This window comes from Pipra filicauda, unplaced genomic scaffold, assembly GCF_003945595.2.
Source record: "Pipra filicauda isolate LSUMZ 115617 unplaced genomic scaffold, ASM394559v2 scaffold181_size1560634_pilon, whole genome shotgun sequence".
In the NCBI taxonomy this organism is placed as follows: domain Eukaryota; kingdom Metazoa; phylum Chordata; class Aves; order Passeriformes; family Pipridae; genus Pipra; species Pipra filicauda.
This window is the reverse complement of record NW_024104289.1, coordinates 1405084-1422571: the sequence shown is the minus strand read 5'-3', so window position 1 is coordinate 1422571 and position 17488 is coordinate 1405084. Positions and strand designations below refer to the sequence as shown.

Here is a 17488-nt window from a genome sequence, read left to right as displayed (position 1 = left end):
GAATATCTCATATTTCAGCAAAGTGTCATCGGAGTCCAGATCAAAATACAGAAGTTTTGTAAATGTTCCTGGGACAAGTCCTTATGATGTAGAGAGGCAGAAAAAGGAAGTGTGTCTTGCCATACTGGTGTCTGCCTCTGCCCGTTGGGAAGGACCTTTCTAGTCACCAGCAGCACAACCCAGTCCAGCTTTCCCCAAATAACTGCAGGTCTGATTTACAGCTTCCCTCTGTAAGGAAGTGACATAGAATCATAGAATCATAGAATCGATTGGGTTGGAAAAGACCTCCGAGATCATCGAGTCCAACCCTTGGTCCAAATCCAGTCCATTTACTAGATCATGGCACTCAGTGCCACGTCCAATCTGCGTTTAAAAATCTCCAGGGATGGTGAATCCACCACCTCTCTGGGCAGCCCATTCCAATGCCTGATTACTCTCTCTGTAAAGAATTTTCTCCTGATATCCAACTTAAATTTCCCCTGGCGGAGCTTAAGCCCGTGCCCCCTTGTCCTATTGCTGAGTGCCTGAGAGAAGAGACCAACCCCCACCTGGCTAGAACTTCCCTTCAGGTAGTTATAGACGGTGATGAGGTCACCTCTGAGCCTCCTCTTCTCCAGGCTAAACAACCCCAGCTCCCTCAGCCTCTCCCCATAGGACTTATGCTCCAGTCCCTTCACCAGCCTCGTTGTTCTTCTCTGGACCCGCTCCAGCACCTCAATATCCTTTCTGAACTGAGGGGCCCAGAACTGAACACAATACTCAAGGTGTGGCCTCACCAACGCAGAGTACAGGGGAAGGATCACTTCCCTGCTCCTGCTGGCCACGCTATTTTTGATACAGGACAAGATCCCATTGGCCTTCTTGGCCACCTGGGCACACTGTTGGCTCATGTTGAGCTTCCTGTCAATTAGTACCCCCAGGTCCCTTTCTGCCTGGCTGTCTGACATCTTGCTGTCTTTTGCAGGTTGGGATCTGCGGTCGGACCGGCAGTGGCAAGTCCTCCCTGTCTCTGGCATTCTTCAGGATGGTGGACATATTTGATGGTTAGTTTTCACTGGGGGATGTTGTCACTCCTAACCTGCTCCCCCCTTATTTCTTCAGAATGAGCGAGGAGGCTTTTTGATGGTTTCCATCCTGGCTCTTGGATACTTGATTAGAATGGGGTTTGTTATACCTGATCCTTCAAAATACAAAGTGTCCTACAGTGAGCAACGCTTGGTTCTTGCAGCAAATGTTGCACACAGACCATACCTCTAAGTTTTTAAAAACTTTTCTGTGGATGCTCTGACAAAACAATGTGTCATTTTTGGGACATGATGAAAAAATATGTAACTCTTTGGAGTGTTTAAATTTCTCCCTAAAGAAAAACTTCATTAACTTATTATAGCTGTCAAAATATTAGCAGAGTAGAAACTAGAACTCAACAAGTCATTCTCTAAATATTTATTTTTTATTTTATTGTGGTTTGCCACAACTGTAGCACAAACTGACTAAAAGTTTGAAAATATTTGGCTGTTTTCACTCTCCCAGCTAATTGGCATGAACTGGTATGCAGCAATACCCACTCTGGCATTTACAATATAGATACATGTGTGCTGTTGTAGGATTATAGAAACCCACTGGAAAGTCATCCTTTTGTTTCAAAGGTTTCCTTGTTTCTAATTTAGCCATTGTGCATGGAATGTTTTCTAGGAAACCCCAGTAGGATGTGAGGGGATAAGTGAATCTGATGCAGATAATACTTGCTTTTGTTGTGGTTCTCTGCCTATATGTATCTGTGGTAATAGGCTTCTGATTCATGGCCAGGGTTCCTGGTTATACAAGCATTGCAAACAAATAATAGCTATGTTTATGGCCAACGTGAAGTTTCCTTCTACTTAAATATCCTTGCTGTATATTTTATTTTTCTGCTTCTTCTGCATCCCTGATTTTTCCCAATGGGAATGTCTAAGTCTTTTCTAATCAAGCTCTGTTTATCCTCTGTGCGCGTCCCTCTCTCAGCTAGACCAATATTTGGCCTCTGTGCTGCTCCACTTCTGGGTGGGGTTCCTGACTCTAATAAAAGTTACATAACAAGATTTCAAGTAACTTTGCTAGAGCCAAGATTTCATTCATGTTGTTCCTTATGTCTTTGTTATCTCTTCAAATCTGTATGTGTTCCATTTTATTTCACTACTCTTGCTTCTTTCTTTGTGCTTTAGTGTTTCCCTTCTCTTGCCCTCTGTTTCAACTACTTCTCATGTCTCTACTGTCTTGCTTGACAGATCATTACTTTCCCAGTTTCCCAACTTCTCTCGAATTTACTTTTTCCCTTCTCATCTCCTCTTTTCTTTTCCTTGAGCACCTTGGCTTCTACCAAATATGCATTTCCTTAGAACAGGGACGCACAGATCAACCTACAAAATGCAGTATCATGACAATTGGGAACGACAGAAGAGACACACGTGCACAGCTCTGAATATCCATGTATCTGCCAGGTTTTCCACATGGAAACTGCGGAAGTGCCTGATGAAAATACCCCTTACCATGTTCTCATGCAATTTTACCTGGCCCATCCCTGGAGGATGGAGGAAGTTTCCATGCCCAGGGGAAGTCAGTGGGGTCAGTCACTCCTAGATTTTTTTTGAGGATTCAAGGGAAGAAGGAGATTCCTTCTGCCCTTCTCACCATCATCCATTTACAGAACAGCCCAACAGTTTCTCTTGTACATTTTTCCCATCTCCCTCAACTGAATATCACCCTTTGCCACACCCAGAACATCATAAATCAGATTTTCTGATGAGATCCATGTGTTCATTGACCTGAAGTAGTGACTAGAAAAGGAAAAAATCCTCTTTCTTTACCCATTATCCCAGCTGTTCCCGCAACTTCTTGTTAGGGAATGAACTGCTGGGTGAAGGAGTGATTAATGTGACTGCTTCCAGTAATCTTATGGCAACAGAGCAGTACATGGCTAATTTGCATCAAATACTCAAATGGAATAGAGCTGTAGGAATGAGCATGAGTGGAGCAGGACATCCTTTTTGTTTTTCTGATCAGCCTCTTGATAAAATGTTGATACCACCCTATTCCTTCTAAAGTTTGAAGGATAGCTTTGTCTCCTGATGTATGGGTTGCAGATAAATAAATACATATATTGTGCACAATCAATTGTGCACAACCTCAAAGTAAATATCTACTGCAACTGCTGAATTCCAGGGGAACAAAGAAAGGCCCAGGATGTGGCTAACTACAGAAGTTGCTCTTGCTCTTGCTCTGTTTGGCTGTAAAGCTCAGGTTGCCCCATAATAAATCATCTTTCTGGTGCTATCATTAATCACAAAGCAGGAAAACCGTGTCTTTCGTTTAAGGAGGGTGGGGGACAAAAAAAAAAAAAAGGCAGGGAGCAAGGTGATAGCGTCACTAATAAGCTGGGATACCTCTGGCTTGTGTTGTTACATAAATCCACATTTCCCAGGTGGATGGCAGTGCTGAGAGGTCACAGAGGCAGAGCTGTTTTCCCTCATGTCTTCTGCATGTTGTTTCAAACAGGGAGGATAATGATTGATGGAATAGACATCAGCAAATTGCCCCTTCACACTCTCCGCTCCCGACTCTCCATCATTCTCCAGGATCCAATCCTGTTCAGTGGCTCCATCCGGTAGGTGTCTGTCATCGGGGGGGACAGGCAGCATTGCATGGCCTGTTTGGAACAGGAATATAAGGAATAGGGAAGTAACCTGCCTAGTTCAGTCCAACCATATCCACACAGTCTGCCCAGGGGAAGTCAAGTGGCACATACCATGCCAAGGTGTTAATTTGCAGAAGAGTTGAATGTAATCTCAGTAACGAGACTCCTGTTACGGTTTTCTTTGCAGCTTTAACTTGGATCCGGAATGCAAGTGCACTGATGACAGACTCTGGGAAGCATTGGAGATTGCTCAGCTGAAGAACATGGTCAAGTCATTGCCAGGAGGCCTTGGTATGTCTGAAAAGTCTCTGGGAACACAGGACAATAATACAGTCGTACATGCACATATAAACAAATACATGTGATCTGACACTCTGAACCATCATGTAGGAGTTGACAGGCATGTAATGAAGATTCTCTCTCCATGCTAGAGAGAATATTCTTACTAAAAAGCTGAAGAGGAATCTGTTTTTCCACACACTGTGGGAAAATCCTGCAGCACCTCAGCATGATGGTGTGATTCTTGGGGCTGACCTGTGCAGGGCCAGGAGCTGGACTTTGATGATCCTTGTGGACCTTCTCCAACTCAGAAAATTCTATGATTCTATAATTGTATGATCATAGTGGGATAATTAGTCAGTAAGGACTAAAAAGAGCAATTTTACCTCCGCTCCTTTAGCAGAATCTGGCTCTGCCAGCAGAGCTGCAGTTCTTGTCTAGAACACTGACAGAGTATTTTTCTTACCATTTCAGATCCAATTCATGAAGGAAACTCACATATTTATTTCCATATTAAGCATATTTCATACTACTACCCTGCACCCTACCAAATTTCCTAACAAATTTGGGCCAACAATTTGAGCCAACTGTTCATTTAATGATATATTGCTCCTTTCCCAAGAAGCTGTGCTCACTTTTCTTGGTATCACTCCATTCCACTGTTCAGTCAAGATTATGATTATTAGCTTTTATATTTTGGCCCTGGAAATAGTGCACAAGCGGAGCTTCCACAGACAGTATTTCAGTGGTTGTGACATTCAAAGTAACTGGTTTTATTCCAGATGCCATGGTCACAGAAGGAGGAGAGAACTTCAGTGTGGGGCAAAGGCAGCTCTTCTGTCTGGCCCGAGCCTTTGTCCGCAAGAGCAGCATTCTGATCATGGATGAAGCCACAGCATCCATTGACATGGCCACAGTGAGTAAAGCAATTAGCACCCTGGATCTGCTTGGAGAAGAGGCACCCAAGTGTCAGCCATGAGATCTCATCAGCATAAAAAGCTGACTGGTTTTGCTTCTCTCTTGTGCTTGATTTCAGCCACTGCTGTTGATGTGGCTTGGGGATTGATGCCCGTGGTGAGGGGGGGAAATTGATAAAATGAAATGTTTTAGAAAATCCCTGATTTCACGTTTCATTACCACCTCTGGTCTGGTGAGCAGATCAGAGATGGTATGGAATATGATGGTCTCTCTTAGGCACTTGAAGACACATGAATTAAAATGCAAAAAGGATGAAGTAACTGAAATGAGCTTTTCCTTTGACAGGAGAACATCTTGCAGAAGGTTGTGATGACTGCGTTCGCAGACCGCACGGTTGTAACGATAGCGGTGAGTACTGGTGCCAGAAAATGCTCTTTCCTCATTCCTCAGGCAGTTCATCTTGCCTTCCACCCATTAAACATCACTGTATAAAACTAAAAACATCACAACATAGAAGGAAACCACAAGATCAGGGTATTCCCAGATACCAGAACAAGTCAAGACTGGATCAACATGAAATCTTTCAGCAAATGCTGTCTTGCTATCAAACTAAAACATTTAGATCTCAAGAAACACTTTATAGAGAACTTCACTATCTTCAGTGTCTCCAAGAAAATGTGAAGTCAATCTCACTAAAAAAATTGAAACCAGATGCATGGGTTAAACTGTTATTGAAAGTTGTGTCAAAATCTAGGTTTGAATTTTGCCTCTGAAGTCTATGTATGCTTAGTGCCTACAATCATGATGTGGTTTCTCAAGTTGGGTTATCTTTTCTTTCTTTCAGGATAAAAACCTGTGTTTATGATAAGGGTTTAAAAAAACCTGAATCAATGGGAATCGCCCAAGCTTTAAGATCTCTTCAACTAAGGCTTTATAGTATTTTTTCCTGTTTTCCTGCCTTTTCACGTGCCCAAAAATTCCATAAATCTGTGCAGGTATGCACATGACTGTGCAGACATATACATGCACACACATGGTGGAAACCATGAGGAATATTTCCACCTTGTGACAGCAGGCTTAGTCAACAAACAGATGTTTTCTCCACGGGATAAGTGCATGTTTCAACAGCTGTTTCATTTACTTTGTCTGGAATCTGGTCCTGTGGTCAGAGATTAGAGTCAGGCCTCCTGGACTCTGGTTTCAAGTCTGTCAGTGACTAGTTTGTGTCGGGCAAACCACTTAACCCAGCTCATTTACAATGTGCTGTGAGGTTCTTGGATGTGTAAATGCTCAAGATGCCAATGGTTTGGGTGTTCTACATTTACACATCATTCCAATTTTCAGTACTGTCCTTCTGACTGGGATTATAGAATAATAGAATGGCCTGGGTTAGAAGGAACTTTAAAGATCATCTTGTTCCAACCCCCTGCCCTGAGCAGGGACACCTTCCACTAGCCCAGGTTGCTCAGAGCCCCATCCAACCTGGCCTTGGACACTTCCAGGGATGGGGCAGCCACAGCTTCTCTGGGCAACCTGGACTAGAACAGTCCAGTCCCTCATCACCTTCACAGGGAAGAATTTCCTCCTAATATCCAACCTAAACCTCCTCTCTTTCATTTTGAAGCCATTCCCCCTTGTCCTGTCACTCCATGCCCTTGGAAATAGTCTCTCTCCATCTGTCTCCCTTCAGGTGCTCTCACTTTCCTTTTGCTTTGCCTTTCCAAATTTGGTGTATCAAGCAAAACAGCACACATTAATATTTAGCTTTCCTGACAGAACTGGCTTCATTTCCTTCCTCTCTTCGCTCACGGCTGATCCTTCCTTCACCCAGCTGTTTTTCTTTTCTGTTTTCCAGCATCGCGTATCTCACATCTTGGATGCCAATCTTGTCCTAGTCCTTTCTGAGGGCTTTCTAGTTGAATGTGACACTGCCTCAAACTTACTCCTCAAAGAGGACGGCCTGTTCACCACTTTGGTGAAGACTCACAAGTAGACTCTCTCAGTCCACACTGTCCACGAGACTTCTGGCTCTTTGGTAGTTATTTTTACCTCTTTCGCTTCCTTTCACTCTGCTGCCTTTCTGCTGCACAGCCCCTGAGACGACAGTGCAAGAAGGTGTTTATTGTGTGGTTCCTGGGTTTGTTTAATTCCATGACTGTTTATGCTAAACATGGGTAACAAAGCTCAGACATTGAAACTGTCACATCAAAGGAGCCCAACCCATAATGTGATCCCTGACTTTCAGCCTGTAAAGAGAAACATCCCACTTTTAAGAATTCATCCCATCTATACCTGAGTGGGTGTATTCACACGAAATTAAACTCAAACTGTTTCATTCCTGTTGCCCATGGGGTTAAACTATTGCCTGGAGCACACTCAAATTAAATCTCAGATAATTCATTTATAGAAGGGGATAGCCCAGAGGGAGAGTAGACTGGTGGGGTACAGAGACCAAGGAGCAGAGCAGGATGCTAAGCCACCTGGCAGTGCAGGCATATCCAGGATGTTTCTCATCCATATTTCCTTAGGGGAAGATGTATTTCAGGGATACCATAGGATTTATTCCAACAGCTGTGCTGTCTATAATGGCAATTAGCACTCAAAGGTAAAGTGCATGCTTAGTATTTTCAGGCTTGGTGGCCCAGGCTGTAAAGAAATCTGGCTGTAATCTGGACATCAGATTAAAGATAAAGTACAAGGACCTACTCCAAATACAAAGGATAAACAAGGATAGCCTTTCCCCAGCTTGCTGTGCCTGGCATTAGGCCCATTAATGACCTGCAGTGGGAATTATCTAAATGAAAACTTGTGTTTGCTTTCCTTTCGGGCAGCATCGGGTTCACACCATCCTCACTGCAGACCTGGTCATCGTCATGAAGAGAGGGAACATCTTGGAATATGACACACCTGAGAACCTACTTTCCCAGGAAGATGGCATCTTTGCTTCCTTTGTCCGGGCTGACATGTGAAGAAACCACATGATGCAATTTAACAGCTTATTTTTAAACAAATGAAACGCGAATATTTTCTATTCAATGTAACATCACTTTTACCTTTTTTGTCCTTTTTTTAGAGCTTCTTTCTTCACACTTCCATCTTCCAAAATAATAAAACCTATTGCAATACATGTATGCCTTGAAGCAATAAAAATGTCACTTTATTCAAAGCTATTAAAACTCACACGCACACACACATGCACGCACGGAGGGAGGAGTTTTTGCTTCCTGGGAATTTGGCATTTTCCTTAGACTTTTTATTGACTTTATTGTCTTTTATAGAGAGCAAAAGAATGTACTGATCTTATAAAGTACATATGTTAGGCTGGAACTGGCAACTGAATCGTGCACTTTGTCAAGGAAACGAGAGGTTCCCCAGAAGCATTCTGTCCCCAGAGGGGAAAAACTGGGAAAAAAATCCAACCCCGTAAGGCCTGGGGCAGTATGCTGCATTCCAAAGGCATAAACTTTGCTCTCCAAGTTGTAGTGTAGGAGCAGTGAATGAGGGAAAGGAATTTCATCAGAAACAAGGAAATCCTTCCTGTCCTTCACTCCAGTTAGCACGCTTTAGTTGTGACAGCGCTATTTTCAGTGCAATGATGGCTTATTCCTACAGTCAGTTCTTCCTAAATCCATATTAATTCTGCCAGCTTTTATCAACCAGAGATTCAAATCATCTTATAAATATGCATGCTTTGATAGGCTTACAAAGGAATTTTGTACAGTATCTCAAGATTTTGTATTAAAATTCATCTGAATTTATAAAATTGGTATTAGCCAATCTTTTAATCATGCCCACTAAAATATTCTACTTAATTAGCCAACCACTAATTGTTTTGTATGTCTTTAATCCTTCATGTTATTTTTTTTTTATCCTGGGATAACCTTTTCCTTTACCCGTTTCTGGCACATCTTTGCATCAGATCTAGTACAAGGAGGTATGATTTTCAAATTATTACTGTATCTTGAAAAATTAGGTGAAGTTAAATAGATATTTAGCTCATGCAGGTTTGGAAAGGTTGCTTGCACTTGACTAATATACATGGTTAAATCCTGATCCATGTCAACTCCATGTAAATCTCCAGAAGGAGTTTCACACGCATATTTTCAAAGGCACAGATGAGACATCAGCCTCTGTAACAGCATTCAATGTGATTCTTATTCACCAATTGCTACAAAATTTAGGAAGACCACGAGCTGAACTTATGCCTATTTTTAGTGCAATTAAAATAACATAAGACACAGTATTTGGCCCAAAGAAATGCAACGAATTTTGGAAAAGTTCTAGGGCTTAAAACTGGGATTACATTTAGTCTGGTAGCATAATAATAGTTATACAGTGGTTTATCTCTTTTATTGATTTTTGGAGGGTTTTTTTCCCTCTGAACTGTTGTAAATAAAAGCTGTGTGACACAACTAAACAAAGAAGCTCAGTCTTGAACAATTTATGAGGGGAAGTACTTCTGTGACTTCCCCGTCTACTGCTGTGAAAAGTTTTTCTTCTTTTCTGGATTAATTCTCTGTGTTGACCTTTGTCATACAAATAAAATAAACTAAAAAAAAAAGCAGATGTTTGCAGCAGAAGCACGTATTGTTACCCAAATTTCACAGCCAGAAGACTAAAACAATTCTTGATTTAATTTCATTGTCTTCAGCGAAAAGCTAACTGGATTCCTTGCTGTCAGACTCAGCCAGTATGAAGTACAAAAAACTTTGTTTATCTGCGTATCTTTGATGATGATGCAATCCTGATTTATTTTAAGTATTTATTTCAAGTAATGCCAACTAGTTCAGTGAGATCCCAGTACCTACTACCTTAAAGAGTTGCCTGGGGTTGTGTGAGGTATATTTAAGAGAGGCCAATAATTAGCACCTCTTTTCTCTTACATTTGTCCCAGGGCCATTACAGGTGTAAGAAGCACCTTTCTTGCTCATCGAGAGCTGTAGAAGTTGATACTGCTGTTTAAACACATAGAAAAGAAAACTTATTATGGGATGAGAAAAACCTACCAGCCTAATTCCTTCATTTTGAGGGAGGAGAGCAAGAATGTTGGCCCTACTGTTAGGTTAACCATGGTCAAAGTGTTTGGTAAGCAGGTTTAGAAAACACAGTCTGATTTCTAAAGCAATTAATCCTATTCAAAATAGACAAATCCAAACAGAGTTAACAAACATAATCCATCTGCTGTAGACATATGAGATCTCCCCCTGTTATAGCTGCTGTGCACGTGATGGTATAAACTCACCAAGGGCTAGGGTGAACTTTTTAATGTGTTTTTCTCTAACAGAGGAGGGTGTTGCCAACTGTATCACAGTTGTTTTGTTACTAAGAAGGGTGTAGAAGTAAAACTGGAAACAAATTTCTTTTGATTTCATGTAAAAGTCTGAAGTGGGTCCCATTTGGGAGCAGTTTCCTTGGGCTGTGGCATGGACAAGGTAAAGGAAACATCAGCCTTATTCTCTTCCACAGCATCCTCACCTTTTTTCCTCACCATCTCACTATATCACACCCTCTTTGAGGCTCCCACTTGTATCCCTGAATGCTCCTTATTCTGCCTGTGCCCTCCCACTCCTTCCTGATTTAGCCTCACACCCTGTGCCCCATTTCTCCACTCACACAGCACTGCACTCCCTCTCCTTTCCCCCTGTCTTTAGCTTTCTGCCATAACACCCCTCCCCTTCAGGGGAACACTCAAGTGTCATGTTTTGAGGTTGGTTTGTTCCTCTAAGCGTTAAACTAAGCCAGCTTTCATTACCCAGATATTATGCACTAGAACTATGAACTTCCTCCTCTTGCAAAGGAGCTTTGAAAGCAAACGCTGACTGTGTGCACGTTTCTTTAACTATGGACAGAGGAAAATCATCTCTGTGAGAAACCTTAATTATGTTTCTCATCTCATCTTCATTTCTTTTTCTGTTAACTGTTTCTGTGACAGAAGCAGCAGAGTAGAAGGATCACTGAGTCATAGAATCACTGAATGGTTTGGGTTGGGAGGGACCTTAAATCTCATCTTATTCCACCCCCTGCCATAGGCAGGGACACCTTTCACTAGCCCAGGTTGCTCCAAGCTCCATGAACACTTCCAGGGATGGGGCAGCCACAGCTTCTCTGGGCAACCTGTGCCAGGGCCTCCCCACCCTCACAGGGAAGAATATGGCCCAAAGAATTTGGCATCCCATTATATGTAAAACCTATGCAAAAAGTGATCACGTAGAATTACGTTTTCTTAAAATTCTGATACAATTTTGAATGTGGTCAAGTTCCAACCTCTTAAACAATAAATTGTTTTATTTAATTAATTGTGTCCTTTTTGCTTCCTAAAGCAATGGGCTGCCATGCTTTGTTGTGAAAAGATGCCGATACATTCACAGACCACTTTGCTAATGTGTCATGAGAAGCTGAAGGAAACCTAACACATACATTTTACACAAGCTTTTTTAGATATTTTATCACAAATGGAGATATAATGCACTTGAGGCAAACAGACACCTTTGTAGAAAAAGCTGTGGGCAGGGGCCATTTCTCCATTATCATGTTTCCATTATCTGGTGGCAAAAGTTGGAGCATGTTTCCCTTGGAAGCACTATAACCCAGTGTGATACTGCCAATTGAAATCTGTTTGAAAACATCTAGTGAAACCACAGTGCTACTTGTAAAAATCTCTTTGGAGTAATGATTCTCCCATTAAATGTGTTTAAAAGCAAAAATTAACTCAGCATACTCATATCCTCAAGTAGCATTTTTGAAAGCTTTATTTAAAATCAAAATATGTTACGTAAATTCTCTGATATAAATTCCAGGATGGCATGTGAAGAGCTCTTTAGTTTCTTTGGAAATAAATCCTTTCAGAGGCAAAACTAAGAGAGCACTAAGAAAAGTCTGAAAACAAAACTGTAAATCAAATTATTCGTTGCCATGCAAACATCCCAATAATTTCCACACTGGTTTTTTACTGCCTTGTTTTCTCTCCACTAGAATCGACCTGTGTGCTGAACTGTGGGGAAAGATTAACAGGTTTTCAAATTATCAAATAACTGTTGGAAGGAAGAAGTTCTCTCTAACAAATTAGCAACTTGCTGATGTTGCCTTGGCAAGACAGCTGAGTATATTGGCTTGTGTGAAGCTGTGGAGTTCAGAGAAGCTTCCAAATGTAATCCTTCAAGGGAAAAGAGATTTTTAGAAAATCTACTTACTACAGTTACTATTAATTATTCATTATTAACAGCATTTGTCTGCTGTTACACACTCCCCATGCAAACATAACAGACATTCCTGGTAGGGGCTGTTTATTTCTCTAATATAATAAACCACATTCTTAAGAGATTATAAACAAGAAGTCATTTAAATATTTTATTTTTTTTAAATTAGTTTCTCTTTGGTGTAATTCTCATTCATCACATGCAAGATGCCTTCTTTTATTTTCATGGAACATGGGGATTTTCATCCTATGAAGAACTATATAATAATGCAGCATTCAGCTCACACGTTGCACTTTTCACTGCCCAGTGCATTCATTCCCATGTATGTATATTAGTCTGGTTTATGCACAAATACATTACATGGTTATACAACTTTTGGATTAAAGGTATAAGTAAGTAATGAACAGTGTCAGCTAGGACTGCCCATAAGAGTTCCTCGTAGCTATTCCCATGACATTTCTTAACTCTCCTTTAATTTACTTCAGGGTTTTCTGGCTACCTCCACAAATATCACTAAAACGTCCAGTAAAATATTTAACCATGTAACTAAGGAACTAATGCAGCGCAGTGTAAATGACATGGTCCAGAACCACCACCCTTCAGGATCACAGTTACAGATGCCCCAAAGCAGCATATTCTTTCATATTTAATGGTTATATGTGTTTTTATTCTACTGGTCAGATTAGGCCCTTACTCCTTCAGCAGTGTGACCATTAGATTTCTCCATCAGAGGCAGGAACCTGAAGTTTTAGAGGCTCTGAGTACTGCAGATTTTCATGGCTGAATCATTTGGGTTTGGGGCTTTCCGCTTCTCCAGGTCTCACCGCAGCACCTGAGATCTGAGGGCTTGGAGTTGCCAGTTATTCTGTGACACGATCTTAAAATAAGACATGGCATCTCTCTTCCATCAGTGGCATAATCTTGGTTTAACCCTCACCCTGCAGCCAGCAAGAGATAATCACTTATGGGAAAGGGGTACTGGAAACACAAAGAGGGAAAGGCAAAAAAATTCCATTTCACAAACCAGAAGAAAAATAAAAATCTCTTTCAGGTGGTAGTATGGCCCACTGAGCCAGTTCTGGGCTTCCCAAAAGAGGAGAAAAAATTCTATTGTTCTCCTCTTAGGCTGAAGCCAGTCATAAGCTTTATGGTTGTTGCTGCACAAGAGGAATAAGCACAGTTTGGACAAGGAGATGGAATGAAAAGCCCTGCCCTCAACGCTTGGCTTTGTTCCTCCAGATACCACCAGAAGAAAAGGAGAAATGGCAGCTCTAATTTATCCCAGCAGTAGGAGTTATCCCTCTCTTAGTTTCTGTCTTTTTGCTGTGGGGAGCAGCTTTACCTGTTCCTTGATCCAACCTTTAGTCTCTACCTACACAGCCAAATAAAATGGGAAAAGTGAAACTGCCCATCCGTGGGAGCATCCCTGTGTCTAAACCCACAGCTATCCCCAAATAAGGTTGCTTTGTCCATCCTGCACATTTACAACAGTCTCTGGACTATGCTTGGGGCATCCCACGCCCAAACCACACCTGGGCACTGGGTGGGAGGGAGGTGCTGCCCGACATGAGCCCAAATCCTGCCATGGAAGAATCACAGAATGATTTAGGTTGGAAAACATCTCCAAAATCATCAGGTCCAACTTTTGACTGAACACCACCTCGTCAGCTGAGTGCCACATCTAGTCATTTCTTGAACACTTTCAGGGGTAGAGACTTGACCACCTCCCTGGGCAGCCCATACCAATGCTTGACCACCCTTTCAGTGAGGAAATTCTTCCTGAAAGACTTGGACAAATGACTTTGCAGTGGAAGATGTTTTTAAAAAAATCGGGTATTAGACATTTTGAGATAACATTTAGTGAGGAAATCCCTGGTCCACAGGAGTTAAAATCCAAATGTCATTTGGAAACTTGAGATGAGACTGAGCAGAAGGAAGAGGGCAATGACACCAAGGAACATACAGAACTGTGCCTGGTCACTGAGGAGCAGATTAGCAGATCTCGCTTTGAGACACTCTTGAGTTTGGGAACAGCTCAGACATTCAGAGAACTCTTGCTGTTTTGAGTATAGTTTGTATTTTGAGTGTAGTTTTTGAGGTAGCCCTATGGGGAAAAAATGGAGGAATGCAAGAGGAAGACACCATTTGATGCCTCCATCTTTGGCAAAGGGTGGGAAGAGGAGCATCCACATTTCCACCAGACAGAGGAGGCAAAGAATTCACATGTTTACTCAGCCTATTCAGGAACTGCTCTGGCCTGTAAACTCAGAAATGAGAATCATCATAAAGAGATGGATCAGCAGCCAGTTCTTCCACAGAAAAAATGTCATCAGGGAAATAGCCAGTGAGTCAGAGAGGGGAAGAACCCAGGGGACAGAACACCCCAGTGAATTGGCAACACAGCTTATTGTAACCATGTCCAACCTACCTGGAAACCAACTTGCAGCCTTTCCTTAGCTTATGGCATGGGGAGGCAAATAGTCCCAAAGTGGGGCTCCTCTTCCCAGAGCCTCAGAATAAACTCCTGTCCCAGGAAAGGGCATGTAATAAACAAACCTCACTATGCAACCTATATTGGATGAGGGGCACTAGTTACATGTATTTTGATGATAAAGACTATTTTTGTCCTGCTGCTCCTGCATGAAACAGGGAGAAAAAAAAAAAAAAGAACTCGTTCAGGGTAACAGATGCCCTTAGTTTGCAGTTTCTGCTCTTTCATGTTTGATGGATGTCCTGCCAGTTCATCTGGGGAAGAGTTCATCCACGCTATCCGAATATGGCTTATCGGCTTTGTGTGTCTGTGGAAGCCTCTTTCTAAGTGCATGACATCTCTGGAAGCCTGCAAAGTCATCCTATCTCTAAGCTAAGATTAGAATTTCAAACAAAACTTATTACGAAGCAGGATTTTCTGAAAGGGCTGCACACAGCTATAATGTGGAAATTTCAGATTCATGTCTAAGCACGATATTTAATCCTTTTTTTAGATAGACATAATTGTAAAGTGATATTTACCATATTATCAGTAACCCTTGTGGGAGGAGGGGAATGAAACAGCAAGGAGGAGATTCATGAAGGGCCATAACAAAACTGGACCCAAACTTGCCATCAATTCTGATCATGTTTTTTTCCTGAAAAGGCTGTGCTCACAGCACTCAGACACTGTGTTCCTTACCAAACGGGTTAGGAGACATTTTAGGAGATTTTCCCAGCTATTACTTAAATCTCAGACTTAAATGTGCATGTGGCAACCAAACAAGTATTTAAAAGGTCAAAGGGGAACGTTTTTAGTAGCTGTCACTCTCCAGAGCATATTCATGTGCTGCAACTTGGAGAAGTGGATGCTGTGCTCAAAATCAGGTCTGGTACCCCAGATCTTCACACCCCCGTGGTCATGGCCCAGCAGGCTTCCTCAAAGCTCATCTACAGTGTAAGCAGGGAGGAAGGCATCTCCTCCTGTGAGAGGGAAGCTCTTTCAGTAGAGAAAGGTAGGATTTTATGAGCACTTTCCCTCCAATGTACGGTGATGGGTAAAACTGTCAGCAACTTTTGTTTAATCACACTGGAGTTGTGCCAAGACTATTTGTGTGAGTTTGATGGGTCCCTTCCAGCCTCAGCTACAAAAATTCCACCCTCTGCATGGTGCCCAGTGAAGGGTGAGGAACCCCCCAGCAGGTTAGCAGGGAACACATGGGGTTGAGAGCTCGTAGGGGAGTCTGACAGTACCAACGCTGGCAGCGGTTTCTGTTCCACCTGACCAGCTTGAGGAAGGTTGCTCCTTGCTCCCACATGCCCTCAGAGATGGTTTAGATCCACTTTTTCCAAGCTAGCTGCTGATCCATGTGCTGATTTTATGCCACACAGTCGCAGTCACTGCCAGAAGAGATGGTGTGAGGAGCACAGCAGCACTGAGGAGCCTTGGCTGAGAGAGAAAGAGCTGAGGCTGAAAACAACCACACAGGTGTGTAATGCTCCGAGGTGCCAAGTAAATAAAATCACATTTCTTGGTGTTTCTGTGTCCCTGTTTATAAAGCTGTGGATTCCAAGAACGTCAGAGGAAACTGTGCAATTGGACATGTCACACGAGCCAATTTGTGTCAGAAGCAAAGTAATACAATTCAAGGACCTTATGAAAAGTGGGGGGTGGGAGGTGTTCTCTGCAGTTCCCAGGTAGTTCTTTATTTTTTGAGTTGCAGCCAGCAGCCATCCTGGGGAATATCAATCTTGTTTCTAGCCTTAGTATGGAACAAACATTTCATAGGAGCTAAAAGAGAGAAAGGCAGAGGAGAAGAATAAGGAAAAGAGGAAAAGGATGAGGAAAACGGGAAAAGGGAACAGATTTTTTTTTTTAATGTGTATTAAACCTGTTATTTCCAGTAGTTACACCCAAGTGAGATGCACTTTTGGAGGTTGCATCAAAAAAATAAGTCAGCCCCCCCCGAGCTGTCCCTGCCACCCCATTTGTAGCAGGGTGATGCTCTGAGTTCCCCAAGCCCAGCACAGGAGGTTTCAGAGCTGGCACCAACAAGGCTGATTGACTCACCTGAGTGACTTCATGTATTTGCACTCTGGTGTCTGGTTAGAATCTAAAGGTATTTGGTTTAGATCCTGAGTTTTCAGACTGCAGCTTCTCATTTGCCTAAAGTTAATTTCACACACCAATATTTAGCTAACTGCCTAATATGCCTGGGGCTTTTTGTGTGTCTCTCTTCTGGGTGCTGGGTATGTGGTACTGGCAAAGGACAGTGCTAGAGAAGCTTCCAGGAACCACTCATCTATTTAAAGCTGAGCACGTGCACGTGTTCAGCAGGGTGGATATCTTCAAGCTGAGGATTACACTGCCTGTCAAATGTGCCTTCTCAGTTTTTCCAAGCCTGAATACACTTAAAACATTCCTGATGGCAGCAGGCCTGTCAAACCTTTTCTTCTCTAGTTTAAAGAGAGGAGTGAAGTGATTTGTTCTCTATAAAGTTTATACCGTACAGGTAATTTGCTTGAGTGATACACAGAAAAGTTTGGAAGCTTCCCTACTGTTCACAAGCATGCACACATTCCATGGACATGGGGGAGTCAATATGACAGGATGAAATCTCTGCACTTTGCTTCATTAAAATCTAAATTTAGATCTTTTCATAAAATTGACGCACTGTTTATTCTTCCTATTACAAACTCTAAGACTTCAGGGGAAAAAAAAAAACATAAACCCCTGCCACTTCCAAGAATGCAAGTTTCCATTAAACATGAGAGCCAAAGCTGTAAACCTCAACCGGTGGGAAAGAAAAAAACTTCAGTGATTTCGCTGGTTTTTTTTTTTGTTTGTTTTTTTGTTTGTTTTTTGTTTTTTTTTTTTGGTGCATAATTTCTCCTATACCCATCCCAAACACAAAAACCAGTGCTGGTTGTCCAGCTGAACAGTGTGAGGAGCCTG

At 42.1% G+C, this 17488-nt stretch overlaps 1 protein-coding gene across 4 annotated transcripts in view; it reads left to right on the top strand.

Moving 5' to 3' along the window:
- The window catches only part of ABCC9 (ATP binding cassette subfamily C member 9), a 69373-nt gene extending 61379 nt beyond the window's left edge, over nt 1–7994 (top strand). For 3 of the 4 annotated variants that reach the window (XM_027711735.2, XM_039379973.1, XM_039379972.1), the window contains 6 exons: nt 965–1043; nt 3532–3640; nt 3858–3961; nt 4732–4865; nt 5213–5275; nt 7699–7994. In XM_027711735.2, the coding sequence (XP_027567536.1) occupies nt 965–1043; nt 3532–3640; nt 3858–3961; nt 4732–4865; nt 5213–5275; nt 7699–7836 (627 nt within the window). In that variant the 3' untranslated portion in view covers nt 7837–7994. Of the gene's footprint in view, nt 1–964; nt 1044–3531; nt 3641–3857; nt 3962–4731; nt 4866–5212; nt 5276–6722; nt 6903–7698 lie in introns of all 4 variants that reach the window. The other variant, XM_027711742.2, reaches the window with a different exon arrangement.
- Nucleotides 7995–17488: the final 9494 nt, after the last annotated feature.